General features: G+C 35.8%; 1 protein-coding gene and 1 pseudogene across 5 annotated transcripts in view; one reads left to right on the top strand and one right to left on the bottom strand.

Moving 5' to 3' along the window:
• DNAI7 (dynein axonemal intermediate chain 7) overlaps positions 1 to 22,222 on the bottom strand; it is a 64,675-nt gene that overhangs the window by 41,127 nt on the left and 1,326 nt on the right. For 2 of the 5 annotated variants that reach the window (XM_064591486.1, XM_064591490.1), the window contains 5 exons: positions 20,215 to 20,232; positions 7,269 to 7,404; positions 5,982 to 6,073; positions 3,174 to 3,275; positions 2,194 to 2,331 (listed from right to left, as the gene is read on the bottom strand). In XM_064591486.1, the coding sequence (XP_064447556.1) occupies positions 2,194 to 2,331; positions 3,174 to 3,275; positions 5,982 to 6,073; positions 7,269 to 7,404; positions 20,215 to 20,232 (486 nt within the window). Of the gene's footprint in view, positions 1 to 2,193; positions 2,332 to 3,173; positions 3,276 to 5,981; positions 6,074 to 7,268; positions 7,405 to 20,214; positions 20,233 to 22,222 lie in introns of those variants that run through there. The other 3 variants (XM_064591488.1, XM_064591487.1, XM_064591489.1) reach the window with 3 other exon arrangements.
• Positions 5,109 to 5,190, top strand: LOC123845026 (U4 spliceosomal RNA; annotated as a pseudogene).

Raw genomic sequence — 22,222 nt, 5'->3', positions numbered from 1 at the left:
AGTAAACCACAGTGATAAGAAACACAAAAAGGTGGAGAGGAATTGTAACAAAAAGCATTAGAAGATAAAAGGACCAAGAGCAGTGAATCCCTTCTAGTTTCTTTTTTTTTTTTCAATTCTTTTTTTTTTTTTTTTTAAAGATTTTATTTATTTATTCATGAGAGACAGAGACAGAGAGAGAGAGGCAGAGGGAGAAGCAGGCTCCCAAGGAGCAGGAAGCCCGATGCGGGACTCGATCCCAGGACCCTGAGATCATGACCTGAGCCGAAGGCAGACGCTTAACCATCTGAGCCACCCAGGCGCCCTCCCTTCTAGTTTCAATTATTATCTAGGTGTGTCTAGTGTGCATTTTTCTATTCATCCTAACTTGGGATTTGTTGGGTTTCTTGACTCTGAGGGTTTGTATCTTTCCTCAATTCTGGAAAAACGTCAGACATTTTCTCTTTGAATATTGTCATTCCCTCATTCTTCTGCATCTCTTTCTGGTACTCCTTTTCAATGTATTTTCGCCTCTTTTCCTCTATCATACATATTTATTAACTTCTCATTCATATTTTCCATCTCTTTATCTCTCCTATATTCTGCTAAATTCTCCCAATCTACTTTGGATTCACTTGTGATTAAGAGTAATTTTCTTGTTTCCCTTCTCTAAGCTAAAGATGAGCCAAACAAGTTCGTATCATCTTTTGCCGAGTATTTCCCCTATTACCCACAATAACTTTTGGAGGCTCCCAGCCATATAAGAAATGTCTGATTCAACTTGCCACCTTTCACATACTTTAGGCTTTGCCTCCTGATGGTCCTTTAAACCAATGTTAACCCAAGACTTAACAGAGAGCCTCTGGGGAAGTGGCTCTCTGGGAAGCCACTGACTTTGAGACTTGCCCGCTTTTCTGAATTGGCCTCTTAAGATTTTCCCTTACTTTGTTTTGAACTAGGCAATGAATTTATTTTTTTTAAAGATTTATTTATTGGGGTCCCTGGATGGCTCAAATGGTTAAGTGTCTGCTTTTGGGTCAGGTCATGATCTCCAGGTCCTGGGATCAATCCCCACGTTGGGCTCCTAGCTCAGTGGGGAGTCTGCTTCTCTCTCTCCCTCTACTTCTCCCTATTCTCGTGATCTCTCACTCTCGAATGAATAGAATCTTTTAAAAAAGATTTATATATTTTATTTATTTATTTTTAAAGATTTTTATTTATTTATTTGACAGAGACAAAGACAGCGAGAGAGGGAACATAAGCAGAGGGAGTGGGAGGGGGAGAAGCAGGCTTCCCGCTGATCAGGGAGCCCGATGCAGGGCTGGATCCCAGGACCCTGGGATCATGACCTAAGCTGAAGGCAGACGCTTAATGACTGAGCCACTCAGGCACCCCATATTTATTTTAGAGAGAGAGAGAGACAGCGTGCGAGATAGAGCACTAGAGTAGGGGAAGGGAGAGAGGGAGAGAATCTTCAAGCATACTCCCTGATGAGCACGGAGCCATGTGGGGCTCAATCTCACCATCCATAAGATCATGACCTGAGCCAAAACCAAGAGTCAGACACTTAACCGACTGAGGTACCCAGGCGCCTGTAGGCAATGAATTTAAATATCATTAAAAAAAGTTGTTTTTAGCATTTTTAAGTGTATCATAATGTGGTAGATCCTCAGGGTAGTCTGTCCATCCTATTTGCATAAGTAGAAGGTACTATGTTCTTACTCATCTTTGTACTTTCATGCCTTAAAGGATAGGTGCCTGGCACATAGTTAACATTGAAAAACATCTGTAGTGAATCATAGAATAGTGGAAAATTTCAACTCAGGATAAAATCATGCACTTTTCCCCCAAGTTATCTACATAAATGGATGCAACTTGATTTTTTTTTCCTGCTTGGATTAGACACACATAATGTTTCACATTTATGTTATGTTGACCTTATATCTAAGGTGGCAAAGATAAAAAATTTTAAAAAGGAGTTGTAAAAATAAAAAAAAATGAAAAGACTGTTAAAAAAAATAAAATAAAATGCACTTGGACTGTTAAAAAAAAATGTAAAGATTAGCAAATAATTTTTCTGCATAGCCAAGCAAGCAGTAGTGTTACTAATTGGCAAGTATGATAGTTATTCAATTTATTTTTATTTTGGAGTCAGTATCAGACAATTTGTAATTTAAATAATTTAAAATTATAAAATAATATCCCAATACCTACATTTAGCACTAGTTTACTCTTCGCAATCACTTCCTCAAGAGTCTCATTTGTTTCCTCTTTCCACAGGCTAATGAAAGTATTAATTTCTGGGGATTTTGAAGGATCAGGACTCCCATCACATTGAATGTAGTGTTTCCACTGTGGAATAAAAATGTCTGAAGGTTCACACTGATGAAAATTCAAAGATTAAATAACTTTTTTCAAAGTATCAGTTCTCATAACCTAGTTTTTCCAATTTAGGCAACAAGTACTATGACTTTAACTGCTTACTTGAGATACCTCTAAAATAATAAAATTCTCTTCATCAAAATAATTTAAAAGCTTCCATAATTTAAATAAATAACAATTCTAGTAATTGTCATATTTTTAAAACAGTATTTATGAGTTGGTTTTGTTTTGCTTTCTTCTCTAATCATATAACTTCTATATTTACAAAAGCCAACACAGGCTAATTTCCACTTCTCAAATTGTTACTAATTGTTAATCACCATTGGCATTTTAGTATGAGTTCTTCCATTCATTCTGTAATCTATGCAAATTCTACATTTGTAATCATATTGTACTTACAGTTTTTTGCTTAAAATTATACCGCCATCATCTTTTGCCATATTGTTAGTTTTTTCTTCTTCTCCTGATAATAATCTTTATTGTTTCCAAACTTACGCTGTTTTGAGCAACACTAGATTCCATGAAGCTCAGTTTTCTATTTTAATTTAGAATAATTTCCTCAGTATAGATTCCCCAAAATTAAATCAGAGTCAAAAGATATAAAAATTTCAAGGGTCTTATTATTGACAAATAGTTTTCTACAAAGCTATGTGCATTTACTTTGCTACATGCAATATAGGAGATTTGTCAGATTAGAGATGTTTTACAAAGTCAAAGTTTGGGAGGATTAAAAAGGATATCAGACTATAACTCCCTCTTGTGGTACAAAAGTATTAGTTCACACACACGTAACACACACAAATCAGTCTTACCTGAGAAAGCAATCTAGTATCTCGTTTCAATTTCTCTGCTTCAGGAAAACACCCCTCTAATAAATAAAGTTCTTCAAGTTCTTCATTTCTCCTTTCCAGATCCTGTTACGTGGAGATAAATACATTGGCTAGCTCTTTAATTTTACCTTTATGCTTCGCAAGTAGCCTCTCAACTTCACTGACAAAATACTTTCAAAATGAACACTAACTAAAGTTAGTTTGAATGTAACTGCTATTTCCAAAAGGTTTCATCTGAAACTGTGGTTTGTGAATGATCTGCAGACTCCTAGTGGGTCCCCAAGACTCTTTAGGGATCTGTGAGGTCAAATATGTCTACATAATAATACTAAAACAGTATCTGCCTTTTTTGCTGTGTATACATTTGCACTAATGGCACAAAATGGTATAAAATTCCTGGTGCCTCAGCACAAATCAAGTCACAAGCTGTACTAGGGGGCACATTCTTTGGGGGAGAGGGGTGGGAAACAGCCAGTTTCACATAAGAATGATGTGATGAAGTGAAAAATATTAATTTTATTAAATGTCAACTCATCAGTGTATGTCTTTTGATTATTCTGTGTGATAAAATGGGAAGTATACATAAAGCACTTCTGCTGCATATCAAAGGACAAGACTGTCTTGAGAAATACTTGTGCAATTATTAGAGTATCTTGGCAGAACCTCTCAAAAATGAATGAATTGAGCATGTCAATTCCAGGGAACAACTAAAAGTATTTGTTACCAATGATAAAATTCAAGTTTTCAAATAAAAATTCAAATTTTAAAGGGGTACCAGGGTGGTTCAGTCGGTTGAGCATCCGACTCTTGGTTTCAGCTCAGGTAATGATTTCAGGTCATGGGATCAGGCCCTATATCGTGGGGCTCTGTGCTCAGTGGGGAGCCTGCTTGAGATTCTCTCTCTCCCTCCCACTCTGACCTTCCCCCCTGCTCTCTCTCTCTCTCAAATAAATGAATCTTTAAGGAAAAAAATTCAAATTTTAGGAAAACTTATATCTACGCTGTGAGCTTGACATTTTTTCCTTAAAAACCTTTCTGATTTGATTGGAGATGAAATTAGTGCATGTGATTTTTGATAATGAACAATAAAAATGTGTCAGTATTTGGAAGGAAATAATTCAGTAAACCGAATTTTTCCAAGCAACGAATGCATGATATTGCTGAATCATACATGGATACAAGATCTACTTAAAGAGTAAGATAAATCAATGTTTTAGTGTAACAGAGCATGAAAAGCTCATTGATATGATTTCAGATTCCATATTGAGAAACTATGATTTATTGAGTTTTGGTATAGTATCAAAAAGAATATTCACAGTTATCTGAAAATATTCCTTTTCCAACTATGAATCTTTGTGAGGCCAGATTTTCTTCATATACTTCAATCAAAACAACACACTGAAACAGACAAAATACTGAAGTAGATATGAGAATCCAGCTGTCTTTTGTTAAGTCTGACATCAAAGAGATTTTAAAAATATAAACAATGCCACTTATTTCCCTAATTTAAAAAATATATAATGTGTGGTTATGGATGTAACTATTGTATTATAACAATCATTTCACAATATATACAAATATTGAATCACTATGTTGTACACCTGAAACTAATATAATATGATATGTCAATTATAAATCAATAATATATATTATATATGTAATTCTATGTATAGTTGTTTTCTTTCTTTAAATGTTAATATATTTTGTTTTTACTAATGTTTCTTTTTAACAATATTTAATATCTATTAATATAATGCATCTTAAAATTTCTCAGTTTGAATTTCTAATATGGTAAATATTGATAGATATAATCCACATAAACAAATCTCCTTGGGGGTCTTCAATTTTTAATACTTAAGAGGTTTCTCCTCAGATCAAAATATTTCAGAACTACCGATCTGAAAAATTCTGGTGAAAAGCTTTGCACAGTGGCAGTATCGTAGCCAATGAGGTGTATCCGAGGCGCGATTATTGCTAATTGAAAAATTCTGGTGAAAAAGAGAAGTAAAGCTAAAACAGGAGAGGGCGCCTGGGTGGCTCAGTCGGTTAAATGTCTGCCTTCGGCTCAGGTCATGATCCCGGGGTCCTGGGACCGAGCCCAGCATCAGGCTCCTTGCTCTGCAGGGAGCCGGCTTCTCCCTCTCCTCCTCACTTGTGCTCTCTCTATCTCTGTTTCTCTCTCTCTCTCAAATAAATAAATAAACTCTAAAAAGAAAAAATTAAAAAAAAAAACTGAAACAGGAGAGGTAGAATTTGAGTTTGGGGGGGGGAGGGGCATCCCTGTTTATCTATAAAACAGATTGAGAAAAATAACAATGCTTACAAGCAAGGGCTCCGAAGCAAAGCTATTTATGTCTAAATCCTGGCTCTGCTGCTTACTTTCCCTATTCCTCAATTTCCTTATCTGTGAAATGTGGGTAATAATTTCACTAACTTTCTGGTAGGATTAAATGACTTAAACCAGTTTATAAAGGCCTAAACATTAGTGGTAGGTATGGGGGAGAGTGACGTTACATGGCCAAACATATCTGACAGCCACATAGTGTGTCTTCATTAATAACATTACTAGGGGCGCCTGGGTGGTTCAGTTGGTTAAGCATCTGCCTTCAGCTCAGGTCATGATCCCAGGGTCCTGGGATCGAGTCCTGCATTGAGGTCCTTGCTCAGCGGGGAGCCTGCTTCTCCTCCTCCCTCTGCCCGCCGCTCCCCCTGCTTGTGTGCACAAGCTCTCTCTCTGTCTCTGACAAATAAACAAAATCTTTTAAAAAAATATTACTAATGTTTATGTACTTTTGCTTCAAGTTGTTGCCATTTTTCTTTCTCAATCCGTTGTATTTCAAGCCTTTCCATTTCTTCTTTTTCATATTTCACACGAGCCTCCTCTAAAGAACCAAAAAAATTTTTTCTCAGTGATTAAATCAATCTATTTTTAAGCCCTTAAAATTGCTTAAAGTATTTTCAAGATGTAAGGGTGGTGGAATATTTTATAGAAGTCACAACCATATCATGTGGTAGAAATAAGATGAATGCTAGACTTCTTTCAAAAAACAACATGACTCAAACTTTCTGGCCAAGAAAATAGGACTATAATGATATTTCTCTTGCCCAAAAAGTTTATAGAAATCCAATAATGATTTAACCAATAAAAAGTGACAGATCTATCATGGGTAATTAAGGAGAGGTAAAGTCTTCAGAAGATTTCCGTAAGTTTGTGACATCTACATCATCAGAAGCAACTACCCTAATCTTCTCTTGCTTTCACTATTAAAAACAGAATATGAAATATATGTTGAAGAATGAGTTTAATCCAATATAATAAAACTTGCCCCAAGATCTAGATCCTGGTAATGTATTCTTATCATGAGCCACCTAAGAAGGATTTATAATGATTACACATAAAAAAATCAACATGGAACCAGAGGACAGACTTTTAAAACCTGAATTTGAATCACACATGTTCTTAATGCTAAAAGCTACAACCACTTGAAATAGTCAGATTGTTAAAATCACTTTTTGGTATTTTAAATAACTGATATTTTTATTAATTTTCAACTGACTTTTTTTTTTACAAATGAAAATCCTCTTTAAATTTGGCAAATAAATATTATTAAACTATAAGAACTTAGGCTGCTCTGTACATTTCTTGCTAGTGTTTACTTCCTATATTTAGTGAATTTGAGTTTCAGAATTCTTACTGTACAATAAGCACCAATGCCTCTGATTTCATCAGTAAATACAAACACTTCAAGATAGGGTTGCTAGAGTTAGCAAATAAAAATACAGAGTGCTTAGTTGAACCTGAATTTCAGATAAAAGAACTGCCTTTTAAAAAAAATTTAAATATGTTCCATATTGCATGAGGCAAATTATCCCAAATTATCCATTGTTTATCTGAAATTCAAATTTAACTGGGCATTCTGTATTTTACCTGGCAACTCCACTTCTGAAAGTGATGGGTGTGTACTAACAGAACTTTCTGGGTACCCTTTAAACAGCAGACATTTATTATAAAACAGATGAAATTTGAAAAATTGAAGAATTTCGAAAATTCTTTTAAAAGAATGTAGAAATACCAACCTACTGTTATATTTCTTGCATATGAAAATAGTAACACTGTGTATTTTGTACCTTCCTCTTTCTGCCGTCTTTCCTCCTCCTCTTGTAGCTGCTTTAATCGTTCAGCTTTGGTGATTTTCCTCTTCTTCCTGCCAGACTTAAATGTCACAACATAAAAAAAGGCTATTAATATGCACCCAAATTACTTTAAAACACGTATCCCTCAAATAATAATTATGAAAAACACTTATGCTTCCATGAATCTAGTCTTTCATTCGTTCAAATAAGACTATTATGAACAAAGCCTCGACCCAATGCATTGAGGACAAAGCATGGAAACAAGAAAAATAAGCATATAAGTTATTTAAAGGCAAGAGTGACAGTGCCAATTTAATTACTATACAATTAATACTATGCAATTAATATGCAATTTACATAATTTTCTCATTCCCAGTTTCCGCATCTTTAAAATGGTGCTAAATAAGACCTCATTTGGGGGCGCCTGGGTGGCTCAGTCAGTTGAGTGTCCACTCTTGATTTACGCTCAGGTCATGATCTCAGAGCTGTGAGTCGAGCCCCGTGTCGGGTTCTGCGCTCAGCACAGAATCTGCTTCAAATTATCTCTCTCTCTCAATCTCTGCCCCTCCCCCCACTCATGCACCCTCTCTGTCTCGCAAATAAATAAAATCTTTAAAAAAAAAGACCTCATTTTATTGTTGTAAGGATTAAAATAAAATATATATACAATATATATAAAATAGATGTCAAATATATATAAAATATATGTAAAAATAGTTTTAGTACTACTATATGTCTATAATGATTAAAAATACTTTATAGAGCAGGTAGCATTTAAGTTTGTGCCCAAAAGATTTTAACATTCAGATATGTGGGGAAGGTATCTCAGGAAGAGGGAAATGCAGGCAATAAGATATGGAGACGGGATGGCACTGGAAAGGCCAAGAAGTTCATGGGCCCTGGGAGATTCCAAGAAAAGGTTATAGAAATGAAAATGGAAGAAAAGGCTGGAGCCTATGCTATAGAGGTTGGACATTATTCTAAAAAAGTGGAAACCCCCTAAAAGTTTTTGAGAAGGGCTGTGGTTATTAAGAATTTAATTTTGAAAACTAACTTTGTATTAGAAAAAAAAGATTATGAAGAGGATACCATTTGGGTGACTATTAAGAGTAGTTACTAAAACTAAAGTCATAACAATGTAATAAACACAGGAGAATGGATCCAATAAATATTATATAAGCTAACTTATTTGATAATGATAAAAATTGGAGCAAGGAGAAGAATGAGTTAGAGAAGAGTCAAAAAGAAAAACTGTAGTCCAGAACAAGTAAATTTGGATGAAACATTGTTGAAAGGAGTAAAATCTAATTAATATGAGTGTGAGTAGAGCATCCAGGCAATGTTTGCTGGCACTGAACCTGAAGAACTGAGGTTTAGCAAAGAGATCAGGGCTATGGAATACAAATTTGAGAACTATCTTGGTGATAACGACCTCCTCTCCATTTTCCCGGGGAAGGATAGAAAGAAAAGAGCACTATCTCAATTTAGCAATCAGTAGAGTGGTTACTCCTTGGAATATACAGACTTTTGGATGGCCATCTTCTCCTTTTGGCTCACCTACTGCAGAATGTTCCACTGGAATCTCTAATCCATTAGCCCTACCATTTCTTCACTGATCATTAATCCCCCCATTCCTCCACTTCTTTACCCAGGTTAGGTTTCACAACTCATCACCATAGTCACTAACATATATTTCCACTTCCCCCATTTTCCTGTCCCTCAGAGAAGCTCAGCTGGCAAATTCCTAGATGTAGTTCAACTCAACTCTCCATCTATTCTGCACTAGCAATAGGAGCAGCTGAACCTTGCCAGAGAAAAATACATGAGCTCAAATTTATGAGCATAAATTTTAAATAGACTTTGTGCCATCCAGTATTCCTACCACTGCTTCATTCTCCTCACTCTTCAAACCTCCAAAATCCTCTCCTCTTTCTTATTCTTAGCTGTTGACTTTCTCTCTCATACCACTGGAAACTCTGAGAATAATTTCAGTTACACACCCAAATCTTTGAACCTATCTACATATCTTGGTCTGCCTTCCCTCCTTTATGTTGTATGATTTATATCCCTTCTGCTATTTAAGCCTGCACCTGCCGCTTTTACACTGGATCCTATCTTTTACTACCTATTTAATAAGACTTGGCTCCTGTAATTAATACCTCTAGTTATTCATAAATTCCTCCCTCCCTATATTTCACATCCCTTTCCATTTTTTGCTCTAATTCCATTACCTTTTATATCAGACCGCCTAAAAAGACTTGCCCACTGCTTCTACTTTCCCATTTTCTGCATGACCCACTCTAATTGGGCTTTCATTTCATTTTTATTGCTACATTAAAACCTCTCCTGTCAAGGAATCTTACGATGGCCAGACAGTCTGATTCATTTTTCAGTACAAATAAATGTGTTAATACACATCCTCATGACAAGCTACCTCACGTTTTATAATGAGCCAGGTATGAATTGACTCTATTTCCTCACATGCTGTTTTAAAAAGATGCAATTTTAATGTTCTGATCTTAACACAATTATTTTAGGGTCAACACTGAATGTTCCATAGAAACCAGGACTCAAATTTTAGGCAACCTAAGCCTGTTTGTGAATACAGATCTTCCTTGAGATGGGGTTACATCTCGGTCAACCCATTTTAGGTTGAAACTATGGTAAGTAAAAAATGCATTTAATATACCTAGCCTACCAAACATCATAGTTTAGCCTACCCTACCTTAAAAGTGCTTAGAATACTTACGTTGGCCTACAACTGGACAAAATCATCTAACACAAAGTCTATTTTATAATAAAGTCTTGAATATCTCATGTCCTATACTGAATATTGTACTGAAAGTGAAAAACAGAATGGTTGTATGGGTACAGAATGGTTGTAAGTGTTTGGGTTGTTTAAGCCTGTGATCAGGTGGCTGGCTGAGCTGGGTGGCTCACTGCTGCCACCCAGCGTCTTGGGAGAGTATTGTACCACATATCACTAGCACAGGAAAAGACCAAAATCCAAAATTTGAAGAATGGTTTCTACTGAATATGTATCACTTTTATGCCATCATAAAGCTGAAAAATCACAAGTAGAACCATTGTAATTTGGGGACTGTATGTATAGTGTTCTAAAATTAAAATAGGATTTAAAGTACAGATATGAACAATAAGTCCCCCCGTTGCCCATTCTTTACAGTTCTATGCTGGGAAGTACTTGGGCACCATTCTTAATCTATTCAAATAAAGTCAATTCAAAGAAAAGTATTCTAAGTCCTGTAAAATCTCTTCACAGTTGTATTACTAAAAGAATCCAAATGTCAAAATTTCATTAATAATGCCGTTTTCTTTACTGGAAGAAGAGTCATAGTTATTAGCTGGGAACAACTGGAATCATCTATGTATTCATTAACCTATAAGGCAATTTTCCCCTACAATCTAATTCATGTCTTCTGCTATTCCATGTATTCTATGAAGTACAGTGGTTTCTGGAAAAAAAAAAAAAAACTGCTGTAAATGCAGTGAGAGATCTTCTAACAGTGTAACTTTTCTGTAGTCTTGTACAATTTTCCTTGCTTTTGCAACGAATAATACTAGTTTAAGTTATATCAAGTTTCACAAGCATCTTTAGTGAAATCATTAAGCTTATTTACATTTTTGGTGATACCCTTAAATCTTTCTTCATTAAAAAATTAATATTATAAATTACATTGTGAGAGGGTTTTTTGCATCTTCATTGCACAATAATCTCACAGGTAACTCACTAAAAATTATTACCAGTTCCACAACTCCAGGCTACAACATATAAGAAATTCACACTATCGCAATACCTCTACTGCCATATTTCACCACAAAGAACAAAAGACAAAAAGTCCCTTGGTACCTTCATTAGAGAAAGCTTTGCTAACATCAATATTTGAATTTTCCCTTAGTTTCATAGCCTAGGCCCTGGGGCAATGAACCACTAAGATTTAGATCCACTTTGGTTTTGTAAAGCAAGAGAGTAATTGTGAAAAGGGAGGACTTCATGAAAGATTTTTCCCAGTAAAGGCGAAATATGGAAGATGATGATCTGGAAATTGATTTCCATAAACCTATCTGTGTCCTGGCATCCTTAGAAAATCTTTGTGTATCTCTGAGAGTACTTTTTACTTGTAGGTTTATTTTGGTAAAAAGACTTCTGATCCAGACTGCTGCAATAGCTTTGTAACTGGTCCTCCTGATTCTACTCTTACTTCCCTACAATGAATTTTCCACTCACCTTTTAAAAATGTAAATCAGACCGGGCGCCTGGGTGGCTCAGTTGGTTAAGCGACTGGAGTCCCAGGATCGAGTCCCACATCGGGCTCCCTGCTCAGCAGGGAGTCTGCTTCTCCCTCTGACCCTCCTCCCTCTCATGCTCTCTCTCATTCTCTCTCTCGCAAATAAATAAAAAATCTTAAAAAAAAATGTAAATTGGACCATATCACTCTTCTGCTTACAACTTTCCTAGGCTACCAATCACACTCAGAATAAAACCCAAACATTTCACCATGGCCTACTTGGCCATTATTGCAATAACTGTTTTTTTCTTTCTAGAATCTCATCCCCCAGGTAATTACTGACTAACTCCCTTGCTTCATCTAGGTCTCTACTCAAACTTTACTTCCTTAATCACCCTATATGAAATAGCATCACCACTATTCCCTACCCCACATTTCTCACTGACCCCTTTCTTGGTTTTCTGCATTTTCAAAGCTATCTGAAATTATATACGTCACCTCACCTCCCCCAGATAGAATGTAAGCTTTATAAAATGACACCACCATCTCAAAGAGATATCTGCATCCCCATGTGTACTACAAGACATGGAAACAAACTGTCCATCCATAGGAGAATGGATAAGTATAAGTGGAATATTATTCAGCCATAAAAAGAAGAAAATCTTGCTATTTGTGACAACATAGATGAACCTTGAGGGCATTATGCTAAGTGAAATAAGTCAGAGACAAACACTATATGATCTTACTTACATGTGGAATCTAAAAAAGCTGAACTCATAGAAACAGAATAAATTGGTGATTGTCAGGGGCTAGGACATGGGTGAAATGCACAGATATTTGTCAAAGAGCATAAACTTCCAGTTACAAGATAAGTTCTGAAGATCTACTGTACAGCGTGCTGACTACAGTTAACAATACTGTATTGTATATTTGAAAGTTGCTTAGTCAATCTTAAATGTTTTCACCACACACACACACACACACACATATATATAATGGTAATTATGTGAGATGACAGATGTGTAATTAACTTTAGTTTTGTAATCACTTCATAATATATAAGTACATCAAATTGTTACATTGTAGACCTTAAACTTATAGAATGTTATATATCAATTATATCTCAATAAAGTGGGATAAAAAAAGAATGTAAGTTTCATGAGATCAGAGACTGTCTTGTTACTGTTCTCTTAATGTCTAGAACACTGCTAAATCGATGAAATAAGTATTCGTCCATACAGATGCAAGGCCTTATATACAAAGATCTTCATTCTTACCTTGTTTGTGATAGCAAAAAAGAGGGACAACATAAAAATCATAGTACATACTTTCAATGAAATATGATGCAGCTGTGAAAAGAAGTGACACTATCTCATTGTGCTGAAACAAAAAGGTCCAAAGACACACCTATTCTATCCAATCTATGATGCCATCAGATGTAAGATGTACCTTTAAATTATTACTACAAAAAAAGGGAATGCCCAAGATGGGAGTCTAATAGGAGATGCCTAAATAAAGCTGGATATGAGTAATGAGAAATGAACCCACAACACAGAAAGATACAGCAAGAAAACTTGCAGATCTTAATCCTGAAAAGGAATAGAAAGAAGAAAAAAAATCTGAAAATTTAAACCACAAGCCAGTTCACATGGATTTGTAGCCTGACTGATACCATTAGCATGGTCCAAAAACTCTCAGAGAATTTAAAGTAGTATTAGGTATGAGTAAGCCCATGTGACTGACAGAAGCAAACATCCTCTCTAGAAGAAATGGATGTCAATCCAGGACTATGATGATTTTAAGATGATACTAACTATGAGACATATCTCAATTTTAGTAATTTTAAAATGTAAAAAGATGAGTATCCTAGGATAATGAAATACAATATCATTAAATGATAAATAGAAGGTGCAGAATGCTCCCAACTGTGGGGAGAAAAGGGATTGTGTGTGTACTCTTTAACGCTTAGACAATTTATGAAAAGATATGCAGTAGTTCTTCCAGTCTTGAGTAAGAGGAAATTTTCCATTTTTATGCTATTTTAATTTTATACCATGTGCATTTATTACTTTTCCCTTAAAAAAAAAATCTGTGACAAATCACAAAGAATAAAATATATCTTTCAATGCTTTCCTAACTATACTATAAATTCCCTTACAGACTCAATCCCCAAACCACAATCTTTAAGAATGGAATAAATAAAAAGTGAGTGATTTATTCCTTATGTTTGGTTTCAAATTTCATACGCTTCCTATCACCATTCTCTAAGGGATTCAACACTCTGAACAAAATAGTCCAGAAGTATTTATTTAGCATCCATGCATATACAGTTAAGCACAGAAGTCACTTAGAACAATGAGTTTTCACACTGAAAACAATGTCTCTAAGATTTCACAATCTAAAACCAAAAATGAGAATCCACACAAACCAATAAACTATTACAGACCCACATACAAATAATTGTAGTCCTCCAGAATACTTCCATGAGAATGTTTCCAGAACCTTCATAAATTTTGTTCAGTTATACCCACAGTCCTTAAAATAGTTTCAGGTTGGTAGTGGGTCCAAATGACTGAGAGAAGCAAACACAGAAGGCACTCAAAAGCATCTCTTGAAGAAATGTTTAACTGTATAAATATTGAATACACATTTAAATAAGCATTTCCTTTAAATGGTCAAGGGCCCAGGTGTTTTTGAATGTTGGCAGGGTAAATGGGTTTCACATATTCATTAGACAAATATTGATTGAATTTCTATCATGGGCCAGGCATTGCGCTAAATGCTATGAATATAAAAACTAATATGACATGCTCCTGAACTTAACTCACAATTATTAATTATTACAATAAAATGATATAAAGGTTATAACTGAGGTATGTACAAATGAATGTGCTATGAGAACACAGCATAACTGATTGTGGAAGAAAGAATAGTAGAAAATTTTACAGAGAAGTGACCTTATGAAATATGCCTTAAAGCCAGCATTCCAAACCTAAATCCCTATTGGGATCAGGCAGGTAAATAAAGTAGGGAGTTTGGTCATAGTCAAGACCATGGCAAACTGAAGAGTTTATGCATTTCTAAAAGGGGTGGCTGCTACTCAGTCTAGCCAACTGTTGCCTTACAGGACTATAGGCCCAATGTTATCAGGTTTCCAATTTTTCAGAATAGATGGAAATCACATTTTTGTATGAAAATAATTTGGCAACAAATTAAAAAAACTTTTCTGGTCAAACAAAATATGGTTAGGGACTAAATCTGGCTTGCCAGTCAAGAAATTATAATTTCTGCTTTAAAGTAGAAATCTATTAAGTGAAGAAGAGAATAAGGCATTCTAGACATCCTTTATTAAATTCAAATTTCTACAAAGTATAAAAGAAAATCAAGTATGCATTACTATGCAATCCATCTAAAGACATTTTACCTTGGGGGGTCCGCTTTTAAGGTTTTGTAACTAAATTTTTATGTTTATCTGGAATAAAGAAAAGGGGTTCCTAATCTAACATCTTCTAGAGCACAACTAATAAAAAACCTCAAACCTAGGTATAAGGAAAAATTAAAGACTGTGAAACTAGAAGAATCTTTTTATGTCAAATTTGAAGTATGTCCTGTTTTGTAAAGGATTGCCCATGATTTAAATAGCAGTAATAAGTCTCAGAGACAAGGAGAAAATCCTGAAAGCAGCTTGGGAGAAGAGATCTGTAACCTACAATGGTAGAAACATTAGATTGGCAACAGACCTATCCACAGAGACCTGGCAGGTCAGAAAGGACTGGCATGATATATTCAGAGCACTAAATGAGAAAAATATGCAGCCAAGAATACTATATCCAGCTAGGCTGTCATTGAAAATAGAAGGAGATGGGCGCCTGGGTGGCTCAGTTGGTTAAGCAACTGCCTTCGGCTCAGGTCATGATCCTGGAGTCCCGGGATCGAGTCCCTCATCGGGCTCCCTGCTCGGCAGGGAGTCTGCTTCTCCCTCTCCCACTCCCCGTTTGTGTTCCCTCTCTGTCAAATAAATAAATAAAATCTTAAAAAAAAAAAAAAAGAAAATAGAAGGAGAATAAAAAGCTTCCAGGACAAACAAAAACTAAAGGAATTTGCAAACATGAAACCAGCCCTACAAGAAATACAGAAAGGGGTCCTCTAAGCAAAGAGAGAGCCTAAAAGCAACACAGACCAGAAAGGAACACAGACAATATACAGTAACAGTCACCTTACAGGCAATACAGTGGCACTAAATTCCTATCTTTCAATAGTTACCCTGAATGTAAACGGGCTAAATGCCCCAATCAAAAGACACAGGCTATCAGATTGGATAAAAGAACAAGACCCATTGATATGCTGTCTGCAAGACACTCATTTTAGACCCAAAGACACCCCCAGATTGAAAGTGAGGAGGTGGAAAACCATTTACCATGCTAATGGACACCAAAAGAAAAGCTGGGGTGGCAATCCTCATATCAGACAAATTAGATTTTAAACCAAAGACTGTAATAAGAGATGAGGAAGGACACTATATCCTACTTAAAGGCTCTATCCAACAAGAAGATCTAACAATTGTAAATGTCTATGCCCTAACATGGGAGCAGCCAATTATATAAGGCAATTAATAACAAAATCAAAGAAACACATTGACAACAATACAATAATAGTGGGGGACTTTAACACCCCCCTCACTGAAATGGACAGATCATCTAAGCAAAAGATCAACAAGGAAATAAAGACTTTAAATGACACACTGGATCAAATGGACTTCACAGATATATTCAGAACATTCCATCCCAAAGCAACGGAATACACATTCTTCTCTAGTGCCCATGGAACATTCTCCAGAATAGATCACATCCTAGGTCACAAATCAGGTCTCAAACAGTACCAAAAGATTGGGATTATTCCCTGTATATTTTCAGACCACAATGCTTTGAAACTAGAACTCAATCACAAGAGGAAAGTCGGAAAGAACTCAAATACATGGAGGCTAAAGAGCATCCTACTGAAGAATGAATGGGTCAACCAGGAAATTAAAGAAGAATTAAAAAAATTCATGGAAACAAATGGAAATGAAAACACAACTGTTCAATATCTTTGGGATACAGCAAAGGCAGTCCTAAAAGGAAAGTATATAGCAATACAAGCCTTTCTCAAGAAACAAGAAAGGTCTCAAATATACAACATAACCCTACACCTAAAGGAGCTGGAGAGAAAACAGCAAATAAAGCCTAAACCCAGCAGGAGAAGAGAAATAATAAAGATCAGAGCAGAAATCAATGAAATAGAAACAAACAAACAAACAAAAACCAGTAGAACAGACCAACAAAACAAGGAGCTGGTTCTTTGAAAGAATTAACAAGATTGATAAACCCCTGGCCAGACTTACCCAAAAGAAAAGAGAAAGGACCCAAATCAACAAAATCATGAATGAAAGAGGAGAGATCACAACCAACACCAAAGAAATACAAACAATTAAAAGAATATATTATGAGCAACTATATGTCAGCAAATTAGATAACCTGGAAGAAAGGGATGCATTCCTAGACATGTATCAACTACCAAAACTGAACCAGGAAGAAATAGAAAACCTGAACAGACCTATAACCACTAAGGAAATTGAAGCAGTCATCAAAAATCTCCCAAAAAACAAAAGCCCAGGGCCAGATGGCTTCCCAGAGAAATTCTACCACACATTTAAAGAAGAATTAATACCTATTTTTCTGAAACTGTTCCAAAAAGTAAAAATGGAAGGAAAACTTCCAAACTCGTTTTATGAGGCCACCATTACCTTGATCCCCAAACCAGACAAAGACCCCATCAAAAAGGAGAATTACAGACCAATATCCTTGATGAACATGGATGTAAAAATTCTCACCAAAATACTAGCCAATAGGATCCAACAGTACATTAAAAGGATTATTCACCACGACCAAGTGGGATTTATCCCTGGGCTGCAAGGTTGGTTCAACATCTGCAAATCAATCAATGTGATACAGTACATTAATAAAAGAAAGAACAAGAACCATATGATCCTCTCAATAGATGCAGAAAAAGCATTTGACAAAGTACAGCATCCTTTCTTGATCAGAACTCTTCAGAGTATAGGCATAGAGGGTACATACCTCAATATCATAAAAGCCATCTATGAAAAAGCCACAGCGAATATCATTCTCAATGGGGCAAAACTGAGAGCTTTCCCCCTAAGATCAGGAACAGAGCAGGGATGTCCACTATCACCACTGCTATTCAACATACTATTAGAAGTCCTAGCCACAGCAATCAGACAACAAAAAGAAATAAAAGGCATCCAAATTGGCAAATAAGAAGTCAAACTCTCACTTTTTGCAGATGATATGATACTTTATGTGGAAAACCCAAAAGACTCCACCCCAAAACTGCTAGAACTCATACAGGAATTCAGTAAAGTGGCAGGATATAAAATCAATGCACAGAAATCAGTGGAATTCCTATATACCAACAATAAGACAGAAGAAAGAGAAATTAAGGAGTCGATCCCATTTACAATTGCACCCAAAACCATAAGATACCTAGGAATAAATCTAAACAAAGAGGCAAAGGATCTGTACTCAGAAAACTATAAAATACTCATGAAAGAAATTGAGGAAGACACAAAGAAATGGCAAAACGTTCCATGCTCATGGATTGGAAGAACAAATATTGTGAAGATGTCAATGCTACCTAGAGCAATCTACACATTCAATGCATCTCCATCAAAATACATCCACTTTTTTCAAAGAAATGGAACAAATAATCCTAAAATTTGTATGGAACCAGAAAAGACCTCGAATACCCAGAAGACTGTTGAAAAAGAAAAGCAAAGCTGGCGGCATCACAATTCCAGACTTCCAGCTCTATTACAAAGCTGTCATCATCAAGACAGTATGGTACTGGCACAAAAACAGACACATAGATCAATGGAACAGAATAGAGAGCCCAGAAATGGACCCTCAACTCTATGGTCAACTCATCTTTGACAAAGCAGGAAAGAATGTCCAATGGAAAAAAGACAGTCTCTTCAACAAATGGTGTTGGGAAAATTGGACAGCCACATGCAGAAGAATGAAACTGGACCATTTCCTTACACCACACACACAAAATAGACTCCAAATAGTTGAAAGACCTAAATGTGAGACAGGAGTCCATCAAAATCCTAAAGGAGAACACAGGCAGCAACCTCTTCGACCTCAGCCGAAGCAACTTCTTCCTAGAAACATCGCCAAAGGCAAGGGAAGCAAGGGCAAAAATGAACTATTGGGACTTCACAAGATAAAAAGCTTTTGCACAGCAAAGGAAACAGTCAACAAAACCAAAAGACAACCGACAGAATGGGAGAAGGTATTTGCAAACGACATATCAGATAAAGGGCTAGTATCCAAATCTATAAAGAACTTATCAAACTCAACACCCAAAGAACAAAGAATCCAATCAAGAAATGGGCAGAAGACATGAACAGACATTTTTCCAAAGAAGACATCCAAATGGCCAACAAACACATGAAAAAGTACTCAACATCACTCGGCATCAGGGAAATCCAAATCCAAATCTCAATGAGATACCACCTCACACCAGTCAGAATGGCTAAAATTAACAAGTGAGGAAACAACAGATGTTGGCAGGGATGTGGAGAAAGGGGAACCCTCCTACACTGTTGGTGGGAATGCAAGTTGGTACAGCCACTTTGGAAAACAGTGTGGAGGTTCTTCAAAAAGTTGAAAATAGAGCTACCACATGATCCAGGAATTGCACTACTAGGTATTTACCCCAAAGATACAAATGTAGTGATCCGAAGGGATACGTGCACCCCAATGTTTATAGCAGCAATATCCACAAGAGCCAAACTGTGGAAAGAGCCAAGATGTCCATCAACAGATGAATGGATAAAGAAGATGTGGTATATATATACAATGGAATAATGCAGCCATCAAAAAGAATATAATCTTGCCATTTGCAACGACATGGATGGAACTGGAGGGTATCATGCTGAGTGAAATAAGTCAATCATAGAAAGACATGTATCATATGACCTCACTCACATGAGGAATTCTTAATCTTAGGAAACAAACTGAGGGTTGCTGGAGTGGTGGGGGTTGGGAGGGATGGGGTGGCTGGGTGATAGACATTGGGGAGAGTACGTGCTATGGTGAGCGCTGTGAAGTCTGCAAGACTGTTGAATCACAGATCTGTACCTCTGAAGCAAATAATACATTATAGGTTTAAAAAAAAAAAAAAAGAAGATAGCAGGAGGGGAAGAATGAAGGGGGGGAAATCGGAATGGGAGACGAACCGTGACAAACTATGGACTCTGAAAAACAAACTGAGGATTCTAGAGTGGAGGGGGGTGGGAGGATGGGATAACCTGGTGATGGGTATTAAAGAGGGAACGTTCTGCGTGGAGCACTGGGTGTTATATGCAAACAATGAATCATGGAACACTACATCAAAAACTAATGTAATGTATGGTGATTAACATAATTTAAAAAATAATAAAATAAATAGCAGTAATAATCTAAAAAGTAAGCTTAGTAAATCCTATTATAAACTATAATAAAACTAAAAAATGTTTAAAAATTCTGTTCATACAATGTCAATGCTTATAAAACTATTTTGAGAGAATAATTTCTACCTACCTTTTTTGCTTTGGGACCCTGAAAGTTGGAAAAACAAAAGGATTGATAAATTTTTTAAAAACTCAGATATTTTTAACAAAAGTACCAAGATTATATAAAATGTGAAAATTAGGAGAAGCGGGGTAAAAAGCATAAGGAAACTCTGCATCATCTTTGCAACTTTTGTGTAAAACTAAAATTATCTCAAGATAAAGTCTTTTAAAAAAGAATTTAGACAAAACTACAAGCAGGTCTAGGAAAAACAAAAATAGTTCACCCACTGAAGCACCTTTTTAAAATTATACACTCTTTAAATCTTACACTCTTTCTTGTGACAGTCAATGACCTATGTGTAATGAAATGACCTACCACTACACAGAAGTAGCAGTCAGGGAGATAAAGGGTTCCAAGGAACAAGTGATTGACTAAAATACAGGTACTGATGTCAAGTTTGAAAGTGTGGAAATGATCTCATAAATAAATAATCTTTCTGAAAAATTAGATTGCTGATTTTCTAGAAAAAGAATCAGTTATTTAAAGCAGGCAAAGCTATGATAAAACGATTCTCTTCAGCAATGTGTCTTAAAGCAGATCTATCCTTCTTCGGAAATTAATTTGGAAAGCACAGTATTGCAATAAATATTTACCATTAGCATTATCATTACATGTGTTTTTCAATTAACACTACTTGTAATTTCCTGATTAGGCTCATGTGTCCATTAGATTTCTGATAAGCAATCTGTAGGAGATCATGTGACTATAAGATTATACACATTCCACATCTGACAACTTATCCAGGAAAAATTACTGGTTCAAGCTATAAGATTATCAACTTATATTAAATATAAATGTTGAAACTGACATGAAGCAGATTTTATCTCCTTGAAAGTACATATATTTCATTAATTCATTCAGCAGATATTTATTAATGATTTGCACACAGGGAGCTCTGGGACACTGGAGATGATATAAAGAGGAATAGTAGAGACTGCTCACATATAATTTTTTCAGTTGAGTTCTATTTTTATCATCGTATTTACTATCAATTAATAGTTAATACACTCCCATCTTGAAATAAGTACTATACAGCAGAATACGCACACAGTATTGCTCCTGTTCTCAAGTAGTGATATTTTAAGATGGGCAAATTACCATCTCTCACTAGTGCTTTTAATGTGAAGTGGGTTCGGGATTAGTACTCCTGCAAATCATAAAAACAGCATCATGTAGTATAGTACAATTGACCCTTGAACAACGCAGGGGTTGGGGTGCCAACCCCCATGCAGGCAAAAATCCACATATAACTTTTGACTTCCCCCCAAACTTAACTATTAATAGCCTATTGTTGACTAGAAGACTTACTGATAACATAAACAGTTAACGCATATTTTGTATGTTATATGTATTATATACTGTATTCTTGCAATAAAATAAGCTTGAGAAAAGAAATATTAGGAAAATAGGAAAAAATACATTGACAGTATCATACTGTATTTATCAAAACAATCTGCCTATAAGTGGATTCCCGCAGTTCAAAGTGGACCAGTGTTATTCAAGAGTCAACTGTAGTTCTTCAAAGTTCAGAGGGCTTGTTAAAAAAATGCATATTCCTGTGGTAGAAGTGTACACACTTCCCCCTCCCCACTGATATTATAGATTGAACTGCTTTCTCATCCTATTCCCCAGTACCTTCAAATTTTACCTTATTTGGAACTAGGGTTGTTGATGTAATTAAATTAAGATGAGATCATAATGGAATAGAATAACCTTTAATCCAATACGACTGGTGGCCTAATAAAAAGGAAAAATTTGGACAAAGACACGCACACAAAACACCACATAAAGAATGCGGGTTATGTTGCCACAGGCCAAGGAACTACTAAAAGCTAGGAAAAAGGTCTGAACAGATCTCTCCCTAGCACCCACAGAGGGAGCAGAGCCCTGGAAACACCTTGATCTTGGATTTATCAGCCACTAGAATTGTGCAACAGTAAGTTTCCACTGTTTAAGCCACTTAGTTTGTTTTACT

Source organism: Mirounga angustirostris, unplaced genomic scaffold (genome assembly GCF_029215605.1).
Source record: "Mirounga angustirostris isolate CCGP_5_RB_7025 unplaced genomic scaffold, mMirAng1.0.hap1 SCAF_5, whole genome shotgun sequence".
Classification (NCBI taxonomy): Eukaryota; Metazoa; Chordata; class Mammalia; order Carnivora; family Phocidae; genus Mirounga; species Mirounga angustirostris.
This window is presented reverse-complemented; position numbering and strand designations above follow the sequence as displayed.